Below are 23,774 nucleotides of genomic sequence, written 5' to 3'. Positions count from 1 at the left end.
AAAAGTATCAGGTGTCTTGGTGAGGTAATTATTGTTGGGATTTTCTAATTAACTAGTATTCTTTTTATGACTCTGAAAACTCATATACGTCTAGTCATTAAAATAAACCAAAAACCTGATACTGCAACTCGTTGCATTTGCAAGGTAAGTTTTATTTCAGTTATTTCAAACAGTGAACATGTAATTACCAGATGCAGAAGGAGGTGTTTGATACAGAAACAGGTGTACCAATGGAATACACGTGCCTTCTAAGAAAAATAGGGGTTTATGTCAGTGCCACTCACAACAAAGGTTCACTCACAATTAAGTCTATCATGAAAGCTGCTCTTAATTGACCAGACAGTTTCCCACATGAAATGCCAGCCCATCAAATCACTGGTTTTAGAACAAAGTAGCAATATTAATTTTGACCTGAATACATACGCTAAGGCCAGATTGATTCCTACTCGCTCATATCTCTGCTTTCTCTACCCTAAAAGATAAGAACTCATGATTAATTTAATACCATAGCAGAGACTGTCAGGGACCCATTTTGTTCCAGGTACTGGAAGATGAAATCAGAGCATCTCCAGTACTGCACATGTGACATCAGAGGCTTTTTAAAAGCCTTATTACAGGAGATCAAGTATAAAGAACATGGTATGCAAATAAAAAATTGGTGGCTAAACATATTCTAAATGGGGAGTGAGACACTGTCATTAATATAGTGGTATTAGCAATGCCTTAGTTTTTACCCTTACTCATTTTCATACATCAAATATTTACATTTGTTAGTGTTCGCTCATATGCAAACAAGCGTAACAGTAAACCTACACCTTCTACATTCTCAGCCTTTGTCTAAATTCACACACAACAGTGAATGAAACTTGTTTTCTCCCAAGTATACAAAATGTTTTTCAAAAACAAGAAATACCATTTGCAAAACAGGGTATTGTACAAGATAAATATGTTAAAAATCATAAAAGTGTTACTCTTCAGATTTTCTGCATTTAAAACATTATGTTTGATCTATTTCTATTCAGGTGTTCAACACAAAACCAGAAGTTCTTATTCTCATTCCCTGCCTAAAGCTAGCACTCCTGCTTTTCCCCAGCTAGCAGGTGCTCAGGACTGGGGGAAGAACCCCAGTACTTCTGTATTGGAACTGTCAGACAATACCAAAGACTTCAGAGAAAGAGGAGATAATTTATTGCCTGACCAATGAAAGTTCATTCAGAAGGGTTCTCTTTGTTGTGTTTACTGATTAGATACTCTTGAGATAAAGACAATACATTATTAATGAACAAAAAAGTGAAGTTTTGGTGAGTGGGCCAGAAACCCCAAGCAAACAATTTTTAAGGCACAAAATGTTATAATTATGAAGAGTATACTAAACTAGTCCTACTAGCTTCAATTTAAAATGTAGGTGAAACACTGACCCCTCAAAATACTAAATTTCCAGGTTTCTTGGTCTTAGGTAATAAATATTACCATAGGCATAGTGGGAACAGACATGGCAGCATGCTGTATCATCACAGGGCAGGTAACAACTATGAAGATAATACTAAAAGCATTAGTTCGGGAAAGAGGCAGGTAGGGCTACCTTCTGCTAGCTGCTGTCCAAAACATCTTGCTCCTTGAATTCAGAGAAGCAGAGCTGCTAAACAGTGCAGGAAAGGAAGTATTGAAACCTTTCCTGAAAGATACTTCTACTTTGTCTCAGCCTGGAAATAATTGTCTGATGTAACACAGGGGAAGTGAGGTGGAGGTAAATCTTTGAGATGACAGTTGCCACGACCATGTTTGGTTGGTGAGACTTCTACTCCTGGTGTCAAGAATGGGCTTTAAATTGTACTGAGTTATTTAAGTTCCTAATTTGTGTTTATAAAGGAATATTGACACTACAGAATACAGTGCCATTTCTGCCTACCAAGTTAGCATGTGTATCACTCAAAAACAATGAGACAGTTTGACAGCTTGCCACATTGTGCTATTTGGGTGGATCTGGCTCTAGAAATAATACCTTCATTGCACAGTAAACTAATTTCACACATTCTCTGTGTCCAATAAAAATGGATGGGAGAACATCTAAACAACAAAAAGATACTTACTTACATTGCTCTAGATTAATTCTTTTCTAGTGCTTAATCCACAGCTCTGACAAAAGCCTGCTTCTGGTATAACTCTGCATTCTGGAGGTAGCTTCAGGATTTGGATTTTGTTGTTTTTTTTAAGCAAGTAAGGAAAGTGCTATGTGAAAACAAAAAGCAACGGTGATACACTTTTTCTTTAAAAAGTAATACTGAACAGTTTTGGCAGACTGGAACTGTGACAATAACAAGCAACATATTTGTGTGTTCAAATTGAGATGTGAAATATTTCTAAAGTTTAACATTCACGGTAGATAATTTGTACTTCTTAGTGCAAAAAAAAGCTATTTTTTAAAAATCTTTGTCAAGTGTTTCACTAGTTGAGAAAAATAACCTGCTAATATAATGATAATTTACACAGGTACTACAGAAAGTCAACTTTGACTGTTACATTCTCATTTTCTGTAAGTTAGGAATTTCCCTGAGAGATGAATTCCAGTTAGACATAAGTTTAGCACCACTAGCAGAGGTTAAGTGAATTTCTTATGCTTTTTCTTCCCATATTCTTAGTGATACTGAAGTCCAATTACACCCTTCTCCCTTTGTTTTTCAGTTCAGTGAGTTGAGTCACATACATCTCTTTTAGTCTGTATACTGTGCCCGTTTTTCTTTATCGAATTCCCTTGCAATCTTTAAGGCAGTGCTGTTGAGGGAAACCGATTGCATATTACAGATAATAGTGACAATTACTCCTCTTGGGGGTGCCACTGGCCAAGTCCCAAGAGCTTCAGGGTCCAGCTCTTCAGGCAGAATGAGGAGGACACTGCTGGCCCCCACGGCCCCCCCGGTGTGAGATGCGTAATGTCTCTGCTGTCTGCAGCAGCCATACTGTTGGTTTTTCTCTACCACAGCCCAAGCCATGGCATATTTACCATCCCTGTCCCACGACACTTCTGTTTTTGGCACTGGGGTCCACATCATTGCAACTGTGCCTGGCTTGAGGTACCCTGGAAGAAGTTGGTCATTCCTGTTTTTAAATTGTCCGGCTTGATAACTGTACAACAAGGCATTTCCAAATTTCAGGAGGTCACCTACTGATGACAAAAAGCCACCACCAGCCCACTTGTAAGAGTTGTCCACATATGGTGCATTTACCAGCCGTCCCTTTTTGTTGTAAACGTAACACCTAAAATTCAAGAAAATTCAACTTGTCATTCTCATATCCTGTGCGCAACTGTTTTAAGCTGCCCTACCTTAAAAGAGCAAATTGAGCATGTATTAGCTTGTTCTCACTAACATTTAGAGGGTTTTTTAAATATATTTTTAAAATATATTTATTGCAGAAAAATCAACAAGGAATTCAGACAGAAAAACAAAAATTAAGGTGATTTCTTAGGTTAGAAGCTTAACTTCAATAAAAGTACTAATCCTGCTGCATCTTAGGATATACTAAGAATAAAGACAGTATACAAATAAGAGATGTGACAGAAATAAATAGATCAGCCAACACTGATTTTTTTAAAATCCCTGTACTAGATATTAAGTGTTTTAAAGAACAAGGAATCCTACAACTAAGGCTTAGGTGACTGCTCTGAGACAGTAGTTTCCATTTATGGCTGATTTCCCCCCACTGCCCCATTATGGTTGCCATACTCTACAGCAAAGCAAGGAGCATTAAAGTCTTGCATAACACAAATTAGAAACTGCCAACCAGAATTGCAGAACAAACTATCAGGAAAAATACAACAGAAGTGCAGAACAAATTATGCTTTTGAAAGAAACAATCCAATCATGACTTGATTAATTTCATACAACATATGGAAAGGACTGTTGAATAAATATATAACCCAAGGAATTTCAACCTTGGTCTTTAGACCAAATAAGGTCCATGTACTACTTGGAGAATTACAAAAAGGAAAAGCCCTACCTAGATTGTGCCTGTATTGGAAAGCTTTTTAGCAGACTTCTGAGTAACTTATAACACTGAAAGTCAGAGGTTGAAACAAAGGAAGAATGATGAATGGTCCAGGATGCAAGACTATCATCAACTCTGACAGTGATTTAGTATCTTGTTATTATTATATTTACTATCTTGTGTATTATTATCCCCATAATGAGTTTTTTGATCACGGAAAAAGCCTGTTACAAAGACATTGACTTATACCTCTAAATATCTAGAACATGGATTTTTAAGCATTTTCCTATTAGATAAATATAGTATAACCAAACCATTAAACAAACCTCAACACATCAATACATTCTATTTTGAGGCACCAAGCTCCAATTTGTGGAAGCAAACCCACAGTTTCAGCATCAATCAGCATCTCAGTTTTGCTTAACAGTAAGTACCTATAAAAAGACTCCCAGAACAGCACCTGTCCCAATTCTTTGATCCCTCCCATATTTCAGTTTATAAAAGGATGAACATACACACATTTTAAAAAGCCTTGACTGTACAAGGTAGCTTACAACTTATGATAACTTATGAGAACATCACTATCATCCAGATGAGCCTCTGAGTCTATACCCAGAGAGCCTCTGAAATTTTGCAAGCAAACTAAACACCAGCACAAAGCATCTTAGAATAGAGCAGTAAAGCTGTGCACACACACACTTTCAATATACACTTGTATGTACTACAAACCTCAGATTCAACATGTTCATCATTCTTTGAGAGCATTTTAGAAGCCACACTTTTAAAAAGTCTGAGTGTCATTTTCATGAGACTTTTACTACAACCTGCTTTGTCATTCAACAGAATTCTTGTCCCACACCAAAATTTAACAGGGGAGTCAATAACCAATTGCAAAGCCCAGACAGGAAGGTCAATAAAATAAGAGAGAGCCAGACAAGAAACCCTAGCTTGATCCACTGTATTGGAATGGATTATCCAGTTACATAAATTTTTCTGGGTTTGTTGTTGTGTGGGTGCCTTGTTTTGTTTTTGTAGGAGTTTTGGGGAAGGGGGGTGTTCTTTTTTCTTTTCTATGTTAAATTATTTTTAAAAATCAATTGGTAAAGGATGTTCTGTGTTAAACAGAATTTTAATTCTGGCCAAGATTCATACTGCAATTTGATTTATGAAAACCTCGTGTTATTGTGAGACTATTACAATTCCATGGAACTCTTTAAATGCTAGTATATTAAGCAAACCATACATTCCAATATAATCTCCTAATACTCCTTGTTTTACTTTATTTGCATTTACGTGCTTACTTGTACCCAAAGTAAATGTAAACTTCAAAGTCACCCTTATTACTCCCCTCACCCCCCATATTCAAACTTAGAATGGAAAATACTTATTTCTTATTCTGTAATTTTACGTGCTAATTACAGAACCAATACCATGGCATTGCAACCAGCTACATGACTAATGTTGAGGTAACATACAACACTTCATTCAAATGCCTGGGAAAAAAAAAAAATCACACGTTCTTAATTCAGCTGACTTAATTAATATAGAAAGGGCAACAGTTGTTGTGGAAAAATTAAGAGTTCCACCCTTGTTTACCTTGCTCTGTTATATATCATTGCTTCATTGTCATCTAGGACAGTTGACAGCATATCCAAATCACGAAACATTTTCAGCATATAGTCTGTAAATTTTTGTCCTGAAGCTCTTTCCACAACAGCACTTAAGAGAGTAAAGCCATACGTTGAGTACAAGAACTGACTACCTAGAAGAAACACAATGAGAAAGGGAAAAAAACACACATTAGGTGCATGATGCTTAAATAGAATCATATCTGCAAATAAAACTGCATATAGCAATGAATAATCAACCATTGTTCATCCTAGGCCTAGGAAACTCTGTACTGCAGCAGACACAGATCCTGCTATGAGAACAGCACTAAAACCTTCCAGGGATCTGTATGCACAGTCAGGTTTCATGCCAAGATATCAACGCTGACATTTAACATCCTTTCCACAAGATTTACCACACCAGGTCTCACAAGGATGTCTGGATTTGGAAAGCTGACATAAGCCATAAAAGACTTGTGTTTTAGTGCTTAAAAGACACTCAGCTACTGTGACCTGTTTGTGTGTCTATACCCTGGAGAAGGGAAGACAACAGCAGTACTCACGTTTTTCAACAGTATTCATCACTTTTAGCACAGTGTTTCCAGTTCTAGAATATCCCAAAAGATTATATGAACACAAACATGCATATAATTTAAGACAGTAGAATTTATTTACAAAACAAAGTTTCATTTTTTAAAAATCTCATCCTTGTGCTAATGCCTTCTATGAAACATCTACATATTGAGCAGCTGCTGAAGTGCCTACAGTTGAGACAGATCTCTTACTTGAAGTGGTTCCTAGAGCTCTCCAAGACAGTGTTTAACTTCTCCCTCTTCCTATCCCTCTCCCCTTAAATGCACATTATTGTTTATCAGCAATGTATATAATTTACCTTAACCTAACTCATCTAAAACTTACACCTGAAGTTCCTCAAAGTCCTCTCTAAACTTAATTTAAATAATCCCAAAAATAAATTACTTCAGTAATTCTGTGATTGTATGTTTTTTCTGTAGACTTTTTTTTTTTTAGGTCTGATTTAGTGCCTCAGTCAATTTTTTTATTTCTGGCTCTTATCTAGAAGGCCCTGAACATGACTACAGCAAGTTGGTATCTGCTTACAAAATACTTTGTAGATACAAATTTCTTACCAGAATTATATTCTGCTTTAGCATTTATAAATCCAGTAACTAGTATGTTTCAGAGCACTTACTGCTCCTGGGAGAAAAGTCTTATACATATATATTACATGACCAGATGGTTTGTGCAGAACAGACCAAGTGCTTCTCTGCTGAGCTTTTAATGGGGCACATGAAGAAAAAAAAAGGGAAGGGAAGCAGAACAAACCAAAACCCTCACACAAACACTCTTTATTGGACTCTACTATCCTCTTTATTGTCAAACTATTTGAAACAAAATTCTCACCAGAAGAACACATTTTGGTCTACATTAATAGAAACTCACCTGGTTTAAAGAACAAAGGATCATTTTTAAATATCTTCAGTGATTCAATCACACTTTCAAATTTTTCCTTCAAATAGTACTCTTCCTGTTCAAACTCCTTGTCTTTCCTGCCAGGCTTTGAATTTCGGCTTTTTGTCTCACCATCATGTTCTTTCTTCTGTTTGACACAATCAGTTTTTTCCATCCCTTTACCTTCTTTTTCTTTTTGTTCTTTATCCTGATGGGATTTTGTTAGCTTAAGTGCTCTGTTTGCCTTTTCCTTTTCTTCTTTTACTTTTGTAATATCTTTTTCATAGTGACGAATCCCACTCAAGTGTGAAACTAGCAGTCTTGTGGTAATAGTGACCTAGGTAGACAGGATAATGTGAGCTCTCTTCATTAAAAGACGAACACTAAATCACCAAAAAAGTAAAATTCACCATGACAAAGAAGAGACAAAGGTGTAAGATCTTTTAAATATCACATATTAAATGCAATTAAAAAAAAAAAGTATATATGCAGACACTACACACTCAACATAAAACTGAAGATCCAAATTTGCTTTTTTTGACCAGGAAACATCAGTACTTGTCTAAATTATTTTGAGTGTTTTATAGGAATAGGTCCAGATCAGGCACCTGTACACAAATAGCTACGTAGTGACAGGAACAAAAATTCAAAAAAACTCTTACCAATAAAAAACTACATACCTTTTCACCCTCGTAGACTTTTTCTGGAAATTCAGGGACATATTTCTGCACTGGAGCATCTAAATCCAGTTTCCCCTCTTCCCACAATTTAGCAACAGCCATCATTGTCAGACACTTGCTGATACTGGCGATGCGCATGATGGTCTCTGGCTTACACACCACGCGGTTCTCTACGTCAGCATAGCCCAAGCCTTCAAGGAAAATAAAAGCACTCTGGTAAGTACTTTGCACAGAGACATGCTGAATTAATTATTTTCAATAAATTAGATTTACTGGCCCTTTAAAATATTTTTCCTCCAGCTAAACTGGGATATGAAGTATTGGACTATCCCAGCCTCTGCTCCAATTCAGTTAATAACATACTACATACTGTAGTAGTAGCAGTTAATCAGAGCCCACTGGATTAGCCAATGGCATCCCAAGTTGCTGATTAAGACTACAACAAACATAATGATAAATGAGATTGAAGATTAAGCCAAAATTTATACTCCTGAGGTCAAATATTCAGTGTAGAAAACCCGAAGAGACCAAAATCTAGACTATAAAATAACTGACCAACAGTCATAAACACTCCTTTTATTGTTCTGAATTAATGGCTGAAGCAGTAAAGGGTCTTATTTTATCAAGACAGAAATTGAGAGAGGAAATCACTCACAAATTCATAGCAATTACCTGATCTGTAAGGTTTCACAAAACAGAGGTGTTACACACAATGTTTCAACATCAATCAGCAAGACTTCAATTAAAATGCAGCTTTAACAGTCTCTGTAACAGTGTTTTCCTATGTAACCAACCCACAAGTCTGGTAGCAATAACTGGAATTAATAAGGCATTATCAAGCTGCCAAACTAGTCCTCAGTTTGAGCCAGGTTTGAAGAAAGTGCAGGTGATGTTGCAGCATAAAAGCAAGAAAATGCAGCAATGACATATTTGCAGTTTTCAGCATAAGAAAGGCCTGCAAGCAATGCACGCACCTCTGTATATATAAAACTGCAGTCTAACAATGAACTGCTCAGGCAAAAAAAACCCCAAACCTTGACAAAATACAAGAAATAAAACAGATGACATGCCAGTTGCCCAAGACCCTTTCTCTTACTTAGATGCTACTCAAGTGCATGGTGCTTGTGAATGCAGATGCTGTTCCCCCAGTGAAAACCTTCCAAACCTCACACCTGTTCCCATCAGCAAGAAAGCAGCTTTAGTACTGTGGTCACTGAATACATGCAACTTACACCTGTTCCTATTTTGCCCCCCATGAAGAAGGGAAGATGAGACCCAAACAACCCAGAACTCTGCTAGAGCAATGTTACCACTCCCAGGTGCCTTATCAAGGCCCTGTTGTTCTCTATATCCATGTGCAGCAGGGAGCAGAAAGCTCTGCCATGGCTTATGCTCCCACATGTAGTGGATCTGGCAGTCCTGCTGATAAACCACTGGCACTCGATCCTTCAGGCACTCTCCTGCTTGTCAAGGAGGGGATTCTGCAGAAGTCCTATAAAAACTTCCTTTTTCATTGCTAGATAATTTGAGACCAGAAAAAGCTATCTGATTTGAGAAAGTCTGTGATGAAGTTTTAGCACAATTTTCTTTTTAGGCCACATTATAAAAGGTATCAGAGTCTCTCCAGCTCACTTCTGTCATGGTGAAAGAGCAATTAAAACCCATAATCAGCTTTATACATATGTAAAAATTAATGCAACAGCAGACTATCGAAAGAAATTACAATCTTTCTTACTAAGATTTTTTTTCTTCAAATTCTATAAAACATAAATGAAAGATGTTGCCATTTACTACTACCATTTTCATTGTCCAAAAAACCCAAAACACACTGGATTTTTTGAAACTCATGAAAATATTTCTGAGAACAGATACAGATTTTGATGTTTTTTTAAACATCAAATGTCTACATGACAGGAGAAGTACTAACAGACTCTACTTAAAACTAAACTGTGTAACCAGAAAAATCCATTGCAATTTCTGAAAGGATAGCACCTATCAAATCCCAGTACCTTCCCAGTAAAACGACACCTCTGCCCACAAACAGGAGACAGGTCACCAAATGTGAGCCATTATTCCTTTGACTATTAAGGAAGTTCCTGTGGGGAGAACAGTTCTTTACCTGCTACATACAGTGCTACCAGACCACTGTACCGCTCTATGCCCAGAATACATTCAAAGGCTAATCTGAAAAATTAATGGAAGAAAGCTTCTCCAATCTAACTGTTGAGACATACTAGCATATTCTGGAACTTAACAAATTATTACTTCCGGGAAATGACTGAAGTTTACCAAGGAAGGTGTTATTTGATACTCCCCAGGCACCTGTTTCTGCCTACTGTCCGGAGATGGAACATAGATGAAATCCCAGCCTGATTAGCTTGTCTGAATTGTTCCTTTTTCAAATGTTGATCAGTGCTTGACAGCATGCACAACTACTACTCCTACATACTAACCTTCTGACCAGACTTCCTTTCCATCTACAGAAACTCCAACTAATATACCTGGGATTCCTGCTTCATCCTGCCAAAAAAAACAGACAGAACACATTTAGAAGGATCTTTACAGTTAACAAACACCTCCTCCCAAACCCTTGAACTGCAAAAGCTACAAAAAAACTACAAATAAACCTGTGTATTGTTGTCTAATTATAGTTGAAATTTTGTTATGTACCCATTTGGCTGAACTAGTACAAACTGCTTTTGCAAAGCTGACATTTTAACTCAGCCATTGGGAAAAACATACCTAACAAGAATAGCAATGTAATATTTTTGCTTTAATAATGCAACTAAATTAACAGGATTTAACTAAATTGAACAGGACATTCAAAAGAAACAAAACACGACCGAGTTAATATGCAACCGGCAAACTGCATCACCTAGTGGCAGGCAAGATTTCATAGAAGCTTCAGCTGCATTTTCAAACTAACTACAACGTGTTTTTTAAACAGAATCACAGAATATCAATAGCCTGAGTCGGAAGAAACCCCAAGGATCATCGAGGCCAACTCCTGGCCCTGCACAGGAGAACTCCAAGAATCCCACCCTGTGCCTGAGAGCGTTGCCCAAACGCTCCTTGAGCTCTGCCAGGCTTGGAGCCGTGACCACTTCCCTGGGGAGCCTGTTCAGTCAGTGCCTGACCACCCTCTAAGTAAAAAACTTCTCCTAATATCCACCTAAACGTCTCCAGACATAATTTCCTGGCATTCGCTCGTCACAGAGAGCAGATCAGTCCCTGCCCCTGCGCTTCCCCTCATGAGAAAGCTGCAGCCCGCAGTGAGGTCTCCCCTCCTCCAGGCTGAAAAAAGTGCCCTCGGCTGCTCCTCGTATGTCTCTTACCTCTCCTTCCTACAGCCTTTAAGACCCACCTTGTTCTCAGATACCCCATACTGTGCCACACCTCCACAGACCCCTGTATCAAGCTGGCCTAAGCCGCGCCAGCACCGGCAGCCTCCAGCGGTCCCCCCGCTCAGCACCTTGATCCTCCGCACCAGGTCCCTGCTCCTCTCCACGGCCGCGCCGAAGCCCCGCGGGAGCGGCGGCTTCTCCTCCCGCCCGCTCTCAGACTCGCCTCCCGCCGGCGCCGCCCGGACCCCCAGCGCCAGCCCCAGCGCCAGCCCCCAGCCCCAGGGCCGCGCCCCGGCCCCGCCGCCCCCTCTGCGGGGCGCGGGGACCCGCCCGGGAGCCGCCGCCCGCCGCAGGGCCCGCGCCAGGCCCGACATGGCCGGGGCAGACATGGCACCGCCGGGCCACAGGCACCGCCTCGCCGGGCCGAGCCCCGAGCGCATCGAGCGCCGCCGCCTCACGGAGCAGCGCGGCCGCGGCGGCGGGATGGGCTTAGGCAGGGCCCGCAGCGGGCAGCGCAGGGCAGCGCAGCGCAGGGCAGCGCAGGGCAGCGCAGCGCAGGGCAGGGCAGCGCAGGGCAGCGCAGCGCAGGGCAGGGCAGCGCAGCGCAGGGCAGCGCAGCGTAGGGCAGGGCAGCGCAGGGCAGCGCAGCGCAGGGCAGCGCAGCGCAGCGTAGGGCAGCGCAGGGCAGGGCAGCGCAGCGTAGGGCAGCGCAGCGCAGCGTAGGGCAGCGCAGGGCAGCGCAGCGCAGCGCAGGGCAGGGCAGCGCAGCGCAGGGCAGGGCAGGGCAGCGCAGCGCAGGGCAGCGCAGGGCAGGGCAGCGCAGCGTAGGGCAGCGCAGCGCAGGGCAGCGCAGGGCAGGGCAGCGCAGGGCAGGGCAGCGCAGGGCAGCGCAGGGCAGCGCAGCGCAGGGCAGGGCAGCGCAGGGCAGCGCAGGGCAGGGCAGCGCAGGACAGGGCAGGGCAGCGCAGGGCAGGGCAGCGCAGGGCAGGGCAGGGCAGCGCAGGGCAGGGCAGCGCAGCGTAGGGCAGGGCAGGGCAGGGCAGCGCAGCGCAGGGCAGCGCAGGGCAGGACAGCGCAGCGCAGGGCAGCGCAGGGCAGGGCAGCGCAGCGCAGCGCAGGGCAGCGCAGCGCAGCGCAGGGCAGGGCAGCGCAGGGCAGCGCAGGGCAGGGCAGGGCAGGGCAGCGCAGCGCAGGGCAGCGCAGGGCAGCGCAGGGCAGGGCAGCGCAGCTCGGCCGCCTTCGTCGCGGGCTGCAAACGGGCTCGCTCCGTGAGCGGGACACCCGGCACTCGGGCCGCCTCCCCGGGACTCGGCACGACTGGCCGGCCAGGGCGATGAACAGAATCACAGGAACAATTAGGTTGGAAAAGACCTCTGAGATCAGTGAGTCTAGCCTGTGACCGAACACCACCTTATCAACCAAACCATGGCACCAAGTGCAACATCCAGTCTTTCCCTGAACACCTCCAGGGTCGGTGACTCCAACACCTTCCTGGTCAGCCCACTCCTATGCCACCCTTTCAGTGAAGAAATTCCTCCTAGTGTCCATCCTAAACCTCCCCTGGCGTAGCTTAAGACTATGTCCTCTCATCCTGTAACTTGTTGCATGGGAACAAATCCCGACCCCCATCTGACTACACCCTCTTGGTGTAGGGAGTTCTAGAAGGCAATAAGGTCTCCCTAGAAAGCTCCTTTTCTCCAGGCTAAACACCCCCAGCTCCCTCACCTGTTCCTCATCAGACTTGTGCTCCAGACCCTTCCCCATCTCCATTGTCCTTCTCTGGACCCACTGCAGCACCTCAGTGTCCTCGTCATGAAGGGTCACATGAACTGGACACAACACTTGAGAGGTGACCTCACCAGTGCCAAGTACAGGGGACTTAGAGCTGGCTCCTTTAGTTAACCACTAAAAGCCACCAGCTGTGTCCATGTGCAGTTACAGGTGGTATTTGGCAAAATGAGCCAAATCCCTGTGAATTGTCCCCAAAGTCTTACTCTTTGAAAATAAAGGTTTTTGAAGCATAATGCCTCTCTGCTGGGTAACTGGAATACCCAGAGCCCCCAGCAGGCTCAGCACCACTCACTCTTCTTCCTGATGGAGTTTGTAACTCCTACCAGCACCAATGTGGCTCTGACAAAATAACCTGGTTTTAACCAACACTTTCATTGCACTGATGTATACGAAAAAGATAGAGAAGGTGAAGAATACTTCAAGCCACAAAATAATTTCTTAACTCTGCACTCCCCAGCAAATGTTTGCAGAATCAAATGAAAAACGCCTGCTGTTAAACATATGGCAGGGCAGAAGTACAGCAAGCTAGGGTAACACCCAGATAAAACCTTTTAACTGCAAGATGAGTACATTTGATCTAGGTTTGTCAGGAATTACTTACAAAAGCTGAATCTTCCAGCGCTGGCTATAGTGTCAGGTTTCAGCCTGGAGCAGTGTGGATGGCACAGCTGGCATATGCAGAGTTCTAAAAGGACAGACTCCCCACTTCTGCTTACAAGTATGGCTTACTGTTTTGAGATGCTAACCTAGGGATTTCAATCTTCTTCATGTCCGATGATCTCAAAAATTGCAGGATTTGACAGAAAGTCAGGCCAAATAGCTTTCATGTGTGAAATCAACTGCAGACCAGATGTTACCCTTTTCACTGCAGGCATTTATTGCTCATTAGTAGTTTCCCAATAAAACTCCATTGCTTATCACAGTACAACTTCATACCCAACTGGTACAAGATGATGTATTTACTTTCTTGTAACTCATTTTCACTGTGTTAGACTGTCTCTGGAAGCTTTTTGCAGCAGGATTCTCTGCATTCTTACATTAACCTGCTCACACAAACACTCTTTGACATCACACTTTTGAATGGGCCAGAAACAGAGCTTGCCATTTTAATCTGGTTGCCTTAATGGAGAGCTTTGTGCTAAGTCCAGTAGCACAACTTGGCCTGCTGTCATCTGTTTTATCTTCCTTTAAACTGCTGGGTTTGCTAACTTTGAGTTGAGGTATCAGGCTTACAGTGTTTTGAGGATTTTCTACTCTTTTTCTACTGATAGCAATAGAAAATGAGGCTGATCCAATTCTAATTTAACAAAAAAGACAATGTTTTTCTTCTATTCTTGTCCATCAGTGACTCAGAAGTATAGGCACAGAGTCTCACCTGTAATCCATCTTCTTTATGTAATACAGCCAGAAAAGTCAATCTGGAGACCCCCTTGGCATGGTCATAAAAACTCCACGTGGTTGGTTTAACACTAAACCAGCTGACTTTTCCCCTGCTCTGCGTCCTTGCCAGGCTATACTTGCTGGATTTGTGCTGAGATATGCCTTATTCAGACGCTAAAGAATGGTGTGACACAATGGGTCAGGGCTGTGCTCACTCACCTCCACTTGGGCCCAGCTTTGGAGTCTCACCATCAAGAATCCCTTAAGGTTTTAGAGCCTTTAAGGCAAATACCAAGTGCTCAATAATACAAGATCTTCAAACAAAGTGCTGATGTATCCTCCCAGTTACCTTGCTCTTCAGTTGTATGCTACAGCATTCACTGGCTTTTTCATAACACTGTGATGATGTGAGCCGGGGAACCACAGGAAGGTGGGCAGCAGCTTTTGTGCTGTTCTGCCGTGGTGTAGCCCACCAGCAAAAGGTGCAATATGCTCACTCTGCTGCTGATGGTCACCAGTTTGTGGAAACATCAGGCATTTGCAAATTGTGAGGCTTCATCAACATTTCCTAAAACATAACTCTTGGGGTAAAAAAAGAAAAATCAGGAATTTTGAAAACAACTGCATCACTTCCATCAGTCCTCCTCCATTTCTGCAAATGCTTTTGTGGATTCTGATGTCTCAGCAATGTTTAACAGATGTTATTATGACTGTTCCTGCTTGTAGGGTCTGGACTTTGATCACGTTATTTTTTGCTATGATGATCTCCTTTGCTTTTTGAGTTCACTGACAAACTCTCCAGTGATGTGCCCCTAAATGTAACCCTTCCATTGAAAAAAATGGGTAATGTTTTTAACAAAAAACATGTAAGGTTTGAAAGATAGAAAGCAAGTGATTAGTATCAGTATTCCCCTGATAAAGGGCTGGTCAGACCTGAAATCATGAGCCCATCTCTGCTCTTTCATATTATTAAATACCCAGACTGAAGCTTGTAGGTTGAATGTGTAGGAAAGGGCTTTTAAAAATGAAGAAAGTAATAGTATAAGGAAGCTCCTTTGTCTTCTTTTTTGGATTTATTGTGGAACAATGAAATGGTCCATTAATCCAATGGATTCCCATTATTCCAACTGGATTTCAATAATTAAAGACTAACTTTTGTAAAGATTTCTGGATCTAAAATGTTGAATCTAATGGAATATAATTAACAGACAAGAGCTAAAGTTGTCAAAAAGGACTGTAATTTATATTTGTACTAGATAAAATGAAGAAAAATAGGAAAACAGCAATAAAAATATTATCTATATATACATAGATATGTGGAAAATTTATGTTGATGGAAAATGCAAAGATTGAAGGGATAATGATTCCCTTGATCAAACCTGATGATTCTACTCTCAGCACAGGAAGGATATAAAAGACCCAAATTCTTTCTGAATTTGAAAAGAAGGTAAATAAAGGGAATATTAGATGTAGAGAGAAATCAAGCTCTGCTTTCTCTCGCTTTTCAGAAGCAATTTCATCTGAGAGCCAAGAGACAGAATTTTTATTTCCCTCTGGCTTGAAGCATTTGTACAGTAGATGGCAGTAAAAACTCTCACCCATTCAACCAGTTGCTAGCAAAAGGAGCGGTTCCACTGCCGTGGAAGCTTTCTTGGTTGTCACAGAATTAACTCAGTTACTACGTTCTCCTCACCCACATACATTTTTTTGCTTGGTCTTGGTCAGTATAGCAGTTCTCAGAGTATTATTATTTATCAAGTAAGGTAAGAGCTGCATGATCTCAATGTATGTACCATTGCAGTAACAGTGCTGCTCTACCAAAGTGCACCAGTAACATTCTATGCTAGGACAGTCAGACCCAGCCATAAAACCAAGCACGTTCCCCCTAGAGGTACAGAAATAAGGACATACTCACAGCTTGAGTTTAAGATTAAAATCTTCCCTGAGTTGTTTGGGCTGGTTTGGGTTTTTTTCCAAACTAAGGTCATAGGTAGGTGAATTCCCCAACAGCTCAGCTGAGAAACATTAGTCAGGAACAAATCTTTAAGCGTGTAAGATGTCTGGACCAAGAGAAAGAGTAGGATTAAAAGCAGTGGGTCTTCAGACAGTGAGATCATCAGCTCTGCTTAATCTACTCCATTTTCCTGTGTACTCAGGATGTGTCACCTGGACATTATATACTTTCAATAAAATAGAGTATGAAAGTTTTATAGTGCCATACCGTTACTGCCTTAGTTTCAGAAGTTGCATGCGGTCTGACACAGTTCCTAAAAAAACAGGATGGGAGTTTGGAAAATATTTTGCATGTTAAGAAAAGGAATGCTGAAAAGACCATGCTGTGGTTACAGATCAGCCAAAGGGCACACACATTTATTTTTCTTCTTTGCAAAAACATTAGTTTTAAAATTCCAGTTTTGCAGTGGTGATTTCCTCATAGTTTCAATTCAGGGTCTACTTGAAACTTTTTGGGACTCAGAAGAAAAATAATTTTCACCAGCTGAAAGTATGTGGTGAAGGAACATTTGTGAAATACATCAGTGTAAAAAAGAGAAAACCACCACACACACACTCTCCCTCCAAAGAAAAGAAAACATGCAGAATTTTTTTCTGTTTTTCCTGAAGTTTTTCTCCAGGTAACAATCTCTTCCGGAAAACAACACAGAGAGGACTGAACAATTTTGTGCCTGAGAATGTCTTCACATTTATCATTAGAATTCAGTTGCTGTGTGTAACCTTTTTACCCTCTCCAGCTTTTCTCTCACTTACTGGGCAGAGGTACAAGACACCATGGAAAACGATGGTGTGCATCACCACTGCTCACAGTGCCAGAGGGACCACACAGCATCAGTGAGTTTTAATCTTCTATGTGTATCTTTTGAGACTCAACTATGTTGTTCAAAACAAAGTAACAAACCATGGAAGGTGTAAAACACCAGAAAGATGAAACATATTAACCACAAGGTATTGTGAGCTCATATGCCCAAAGATAGAATTACATGCGCAGGCACTTGGGAAAAGCTTTCTGGCTTGCTCTAGGGAGAGCTCCTCACAACTGGGTGGTAACTACCTCTCTTTCTACCCTTTCTCCTCAAAATACAAAGCTTAATGAAATGAACATGTCCCAGAGTCTGTGAGTCAAAGATGTGGCTGTGAGAACTCTGACAGCCTGACACTGACTTACTGGTGAGAGAAGTGGGCCAGGCGACTGCATTCAGCCATCCTCAGGTGCCAGCACCAAGTGCCACCTCCACAGCAGGTGTCTACCAGTCAGGAAGAAAGACAACAGGCACATTTGCTTGGACAGATACAGCAGTGGGAGGGAAAACGTGGTTCCGAATTTTCTGTGTGAATCTTCAGGCGTACCCTGTGTGAAGAATACAGTCCTGATTTGCATTTACTGTACTTACATGTTCTTCTAGAGAAAAGACTCTAGATCCTGCTCAGTACCTAGTCTAGCAATTTTTCCAAGCCATTCAACATTATTTGAAGCCCCAGCATATATTTTTACTAATATCTACTGCCATAAGCAAAAGGCTTCTCTGCAGTTTATGCCAAATACTCACCCAGCTATACGTGCAGGCTGGTTGCCAGCCCACTTTCCACACATTTACTGCTCTGACCACCCATTCCCGTGTGCTTTCACCTACCTGTGCTGCAACTACACCTTCATTTCGCTTTGCAGAGATGTTCCATGCCACTAAAATTGCTCTTCGTGGGAACACAGTACAGATAGCTTGAGAAACTGCACAGGCTAGTAAAAAACAGGAAAAGGACTCTTATCAAATTAGTAACGTCTCGGGTATTTGGGTGGAGGCATTTGGCACTGGGCTTGCATATTCTTTTTGGAGTGAGTCCATGCATACTACAAAGTCCATTCCTTTTCTTCATATTTTTCTTCCTAAACTCAGACATATTTCAAAAGAGCCTCTCTAAAGATGTCTAAGTATACAATTGCTATATGCTACAGAAATCAGTAAGCAGGGATTTTACTTTATTCCCTTTCCATACAGGATAAATCAAGTTAATGATATTTGCACAGATTTATACTGCAATAGGATATTTGCAAAAACTAAAGTAGGTATTTGTTTTGTATCTTTGCAAGCAGGGCTATGGGAAACAACTAAGAAAATTTTTAAAACTGCTGCTGAGGGAAGACAACTGCCTGGGATGAGTGACTTCTCCAGTAAGCACTAAGTGTGACACAGTTCATCTCTTTTGTGACTTGGAATAACTCAACAGCTGCTTGAATTGGAAATACTATCATTTATTTCTTTTACCTTGAATGAAACCAGGACCGTTTCCTTGTTTCAGATGCTTGTACTTTCTGGTGTGTAGCAATGTACATCACACTTACCTTACAGTTACGCCTCAGTGTGATTAACATTACTCAGTAGAGAACAGTTTTACTACCTGCACACTCATCTCAATGTCTGCCACTCAGCTTAGGTTCTTTCCATCCTTTCATCACCAATAAAAGCAATCTGCAGTGTGAAGGTAAGCAAGATAAGGACACATCCATCATAGGAGAATCAAGCTCAAGGTGTGCTGGTGCTGGAGGGTAGGCTGCGCTCTACTTAGAGAATGACGACATTTTTTCCAGGTGCTGTAATGAAAGCTAACAAGTTCCTACACAACTTAGTGCCTGGCAAATTTAAACAACAGGTGTGAGTAAAAAGCATTTTTTATGTGGACTGTTGTGTTCTTGTAAATTCTCAACCAGGAAAATAAAATAGAAGCAAAGCTAAATCCCCATGTTGTCTGAGAAATGTATCTATAACTGACAGTGACACATATGTTAAAGAGAAATGTTGTCGCTATTGATTCACAGGCAAAACAGACATGGGCAAAAGAGAAACTAGGAAAACAGATTTCAGGGCTTTCTGGGTTTAAAGTAGTTTAAAAAGGAATTTCTGCCATCTCACACCTTTAATACAGTATGCAGGTATCCTACTCAGATCAAAAAGAACTGCTCAGCACCTCTGAACATCAGCCTTTTCTTTAGAAATTGAAAAATAACATTGCCATGCTCACTGTGGGCAGCTGTTTGGTTTTTAAACCTTCATACCAAATGTCACAGCAGCTAAAGACCCAGCAGCTTTGACACAAGAGAGAACTTTTCATTGTGCAATGGCTATTAAAGCTCAATTCTGCAACACTGAGACTTTGCTCTAATGGAACTGTTTGTTTGACTAAGGCTTAGTCAAACAGGCAGGCCTTAGCTGTATGTACTCCATATGTGTCTATGGCCAAAGCTGTGTATGCACCTGGGTGGGTTGGTAAAATGATCTTTAAAACAACTTAGCTGAAATGGCACAAATCCCTACACAATCTGCACTCAATTTAAACTTGGATTTTAGAATTTTTCTTTAATTAAATCCAAACTGTTAATAGCTTGTGACTCACAAATATAATGGAACCAGAGTAAACCCTTCCTAACAGTCCTTTTGCCAGCTGTAGTGTTCCTAATGCTGGCAGCTCATACACTGATGGAGAAGCAGAGGGAGGAGTCAACACCTTAATTGCACAAAACGGCAATAATGTCTGTACCTCCTGCACGCAGACACGTAAGCCTGTGTGCTTTTCATTCCAATTTATGACACTAAGTCTCAGCACTGAGCACCTCCCATGGACTAACAACCAGTTTGGGTTGTAAGTTGGGCTGTCTCTTGTATCCACAGTCCTTCCCAGCAGTTGTTAATTTCCTGGAAATGCCTTGCACTCAGACATGGCAGCATGTGAATGTAATAAAAGCACACACATGTGTGCTACATGTTTGCTATCTGCTGAAAAGCAGCAAAAAATGGTGGGTTTGCATTTTTATTTTTATTTTCTGAAGTGTCGTAATTTCCTGGTTAAGATAATTGATAATGAAGTCCTAGCATGGAGAAATTTAACTCAGATTCTGCCAGTGTGGCAGGAACCACTGAAAGGATTTTTACAGAAAAAGTTCCTGCATACTTTAAACGCAGACAAGGGTGACAAAGAATTTCCTGTTACCTAGACCTTGCCAAACATCTTCCCCTGTGGCAAAGGAATGTGGTGGCTGCACAGACAAATGGAGGCTGTAGGAGCAGGATAAGGCATAAAAACACAGCAGCATTTAGAGGGGAGGATTCATCCCTCTGTAGATCACCTTCATGTTCTCTATACCCTCCTGACTGGCCTTTAGCCCCCATATGCAATTCTATCTTCTTGTTTTCCTTCTTACTTTCTCACCTAACTAATCTTCCAGGTTTTTTTTTTTTCTGGACAGCCTGCACAGATTACATCACCCTTTTATTCTATTTCATAGTCTACATGTGTACAATAAAAAATAGGGAAGTAGCACAGCAATCCAGATTAAGTAGAAAGAAGTCTGGCAGGCTCATCCTTGCTGGCTGCAAAAAATCATAATCCAGGAAAGATTTTGAGGCATTTTCCCAGGCTATTTCTCCAACTAATATTGTTGTCAAGAAAAACATAACAAACTATCAGTTGGGCCTGCAAAGAAATGCTCTATTTTTAAACTGGAAACTCACACAGATCTCCATGTTAATACCAATACCAATGTGTCCCAAGTTAAAACAACTTATCAGAGCTTTGCAAGTTGCACCAGCCTGATTACTCTTTCACAAATTGTACTGTAGAAACACCAGACCTGCATAATTTTCCTCAGTGGCACAGCCAGCTATCACTGGCTGTAGCACTTTGCAGGTTTAAGCCAAGGAAAAACACTGTTTGACACAGCTGCTGTCTCAGCTTTGCCTGAGACAGACCACATGGATTCTTCCTTGACATTTCTCTTTGTGTCTCAGGGCAGAGAATGAAAACTACATCAAAGAAAGGAACAACCCCAAGAAGGAGATGCAGGTGAGGCCCTGGAGTAGAAGGCATTCAAAATACTTTGCTGGATCATGGCCTCAGACATTCATAACCCTTTATATCCATGATCCATATATTCTTCCTGTGAAGAATAGATGAATGTTCTCACAACCCTGCATGTCAGTGTGTTATGATGTGCAGTACTGGCAGTTGCAGCTGGGTCTGCAGACTTGGGGGTTTTTTTCTGTGTGTTTGCTCTGTTTTTTTAATGAAAAAAAATGCTGTTTAATCTTTATCCACCTATTCCTCAAACTAGCAGAGACAGGAAGAAGCCAGTGCTGTGGTGTCCTTAAGGTCCACAATACTCAAATCCAAAATACTACATAATGTCCTTTTATTTTGGTGCATTATGAGTCAGGAAATAACAAATGGAAAGGAGTGAGGGGTTTTATGTGTCTGTAAGACTTCTATCTGCTTCTGTTTCCCATTGTTTCCACCTGGATTATCTAGATGGCATTGAGAGGTATCCTGCATTTATGCAATTCTCAGCAGCAGCTGAATTGGCAAGGCTCTGATTTACAGAAAACTAGATGGGTTTGCAAATGAAGCCAAGAAGATTATGCAAACTTGTACAGATTCCCTGTACCTTGGAAAGAACACAACACACACTGAAGACAGTAAGTTACACAGCTTCCCTCTATTAAAACAGCTATTCCTGTGCACGCTTTCAAAAAACCCTCTGTAAAGATAAAAAGCATTATCCTTGTTTCCTCTGCTTTGACCTTTTTTCAGCAATTCCCACTTAATCTTTCACTGATGTTCCTGTTTTATTATTAAAAGAAGCCCACCTGAGGAAAAAAGTACTATATTTTTCTATGTGCTGAGACATGTAAAAAGTATTTCCTCCCCCAAATTTAAAATTTAGTTGGCTAATCACTTTCTTCTTTGCTGCCACTAACGAACATTACAGCAGTCGCAGACAGCCCAGTGTAACAGATATTCCTATGATATTAACAGTATAGTTAAGTCTGACAACACAGATTTTGAGCAGCATTTAATACACATAACACCTTACAGATCCACATTTCTCACTTGGGTGCTAGAGCTGAGAGGCAGTGCTCTATAGGTGCAGCCCACTCCTTTAGCCTTATTTCTTAAACTAAGTTTCTTTTCTTTCTTATCTCTCACCCCATTCAATCACTCTTGATTGAACTGACTGACCAGATCGAACTCTAAAAGATAAATTACATTTCTGCAAGTTTTGTGAACATAAGGAACCATTAAGATAGAACATGCCTCTGAGGGTTCTGATGGTAGGAAAGCACACCCTGCTGCATGCCTTGTATATTATTTGATATCAGAGAAATCCCAAGGGGAGCGGGAGGCAACACAAATGTCTCCATATCTGGAAAATAATTCATTCCAAGTTTACAGCCAACCATGAGACAGGAATCTGCAAGAAGGCAGGTTTTGCCAGTTCTGATGCCCTCCAAACTACTCATTTCATTCAGAGGTCAGCTCAAAAACCAACCCAGACAATTACAGAGCATGCCTGCACGATTAGGATATATTTCAAACTGCCAAATGTGTTTTTGCATTGAAAAAAAGGGCGAGTAAATCTCCAAACCAGGACACACATTTTGAGGAATGCTGAAGGAAGCAGGGTTCTGTGATTTAACAAATTTTTAGTTAACATAGCAAAGTAGCTGCAAATTTGCTGTAATGGGGTTAAATCAGGGCTCAACTTACTTATTTTTACAAGCCAATGCTTTGTAGCTTCACCGGGTTTTGTCTGATTAGACACTGCATGCAAAGAACCCATGAGGGGTAGTGGCTTATGAGATATGGTAGAAACAGTTTTCCTGCTCCAGCTAATACACCCTTATGTGTATTCATGTGTCTGTTGCAAGTCAGCAAAAAAGCCACTTGGTGTGATTCATCATCATCATGTTCACTGTTCCATTCCGCTCTCCTTAAAACTGGAAAGCTTTTATTAGTCTAACATGAAGCTTTATGGATTCATCTGCAACAGTGCACTTTGGGCAAGTCTACTCTGCAAACAGATTTTTTTCAGATTAATTCTTATCTTCCTTGCTTGCACATGCTTGCCCTATTAATGGTGACATGATATTAAGAGACATGAAAACAACAGCCTCCTCTTACCCTTAGACACAGTGAGAGTTGAACTTAGATTCCCCAAACCACAAAGCAGTTTGTGGTCTCCTGAAAAGCAATTTTAAGCAGCAAACAAAGGGTCTGACCTCACCCAGACACATTGTTAAGGACTCAAGCACATATCACGGGACCCTAACAGCAATCCAGTGGAGCTGGCAGCACACTCAGCTGTGTGAGATTCGTGGCCCAGTGCCAAGAGCTCCTCTGCTTTACTCCTGCACAGCCTCTGACTCCCTGGGTGGCCTTGAGCCCTACTCTACAAACAATTCCCAGCACAGCACTTCCTTATGGGAAGCCCTCCTGACTACAGCAGCACCACTGGAAGCCACACATGCATGGGGACTTGAACGCTTGGAGCTCAACTACCTGACACACCATCCTTGTGCTAAGCAAGGAAGGAGCAAGAGATTAGAGTAACGTACCTGTGCACAGTGTGGTTGGAGCTTTATCTGTCAGCCTCTAGTACAAACTAAGGCCTTGCAGGAGCCTTGTAACATGTATTTTGCTCCCAAAAACACTTATAAGAGAAACATAAAGCCAAG

The 23,774-nt window shown here is 41.5% G+C and overlaps 1 protein-coding gene across 4 annotated transcripts; it reads right to left on the bottom strand.

The window, feature by feature from the left end:
• Positions 1-131: 131 nt before the first annotated feature.
• LACTB (lactamase beta) lies at positions 132-19,284 on the bottom strand. Of its 4 annotated transcripts, XM_048318053.1 has the most exons (7): positions 17,904-19,284; positions 17,438-17,620; positions 10,195-10,261; positions 7,742-7,932; positions 7,053-7,398; positions 5,581-5,746; positions 132-3,255 (listed from the first exon to the last, which is right to left on the bottom strand). In XM_048318053.1, exons 2-7 carry the CDS (start codon positions 17,465-17,467, stop codon positions 2,712-2,714), a joined length of 1,344 nt encoding a protein of 447 aa, XP_048174010.1. In that variant the 5' UTR covers positions 17,468-17,620; positions 17,904-19,284; the 3' UTR covers positions 132-2,711. The 4 variants fall into 4 exon arrangements, with proteins under 4 accessions (XP_048174010.1, XP_048174011.1, XP_048174009.1 ...); XM_048318054.1 differs by having other exon boundaries at positions 17,438-19,284; XM_048318052.1 differs by lacking the exons at positions 17,438-17,620; positions 17,904-19,284 and adding an exon at positions 11,214-11,540.
• Positions 19,285-23,774: the final 4,490 nt, after the last annotated feature.

The sequence above is a fragment of the Corvus hawaiiensis genome, chromosome 13, assembly GCF_020740725.1.
Source record: "Corvus hawaiiensis isolate bCorHaw1 chromosome 13, bCorHaw1.pri.cur, whole genome shotgun sequence".
Taxonomy (NCBI): Eukaryota; Metazoa; Chordata; class Aves; order Passeriformes; family Corvidae; genus Corvus; species Corvus hawaiiensis.
This window is presented reverse-complemented; position numbering and strand designations above follow the sequence as displayed.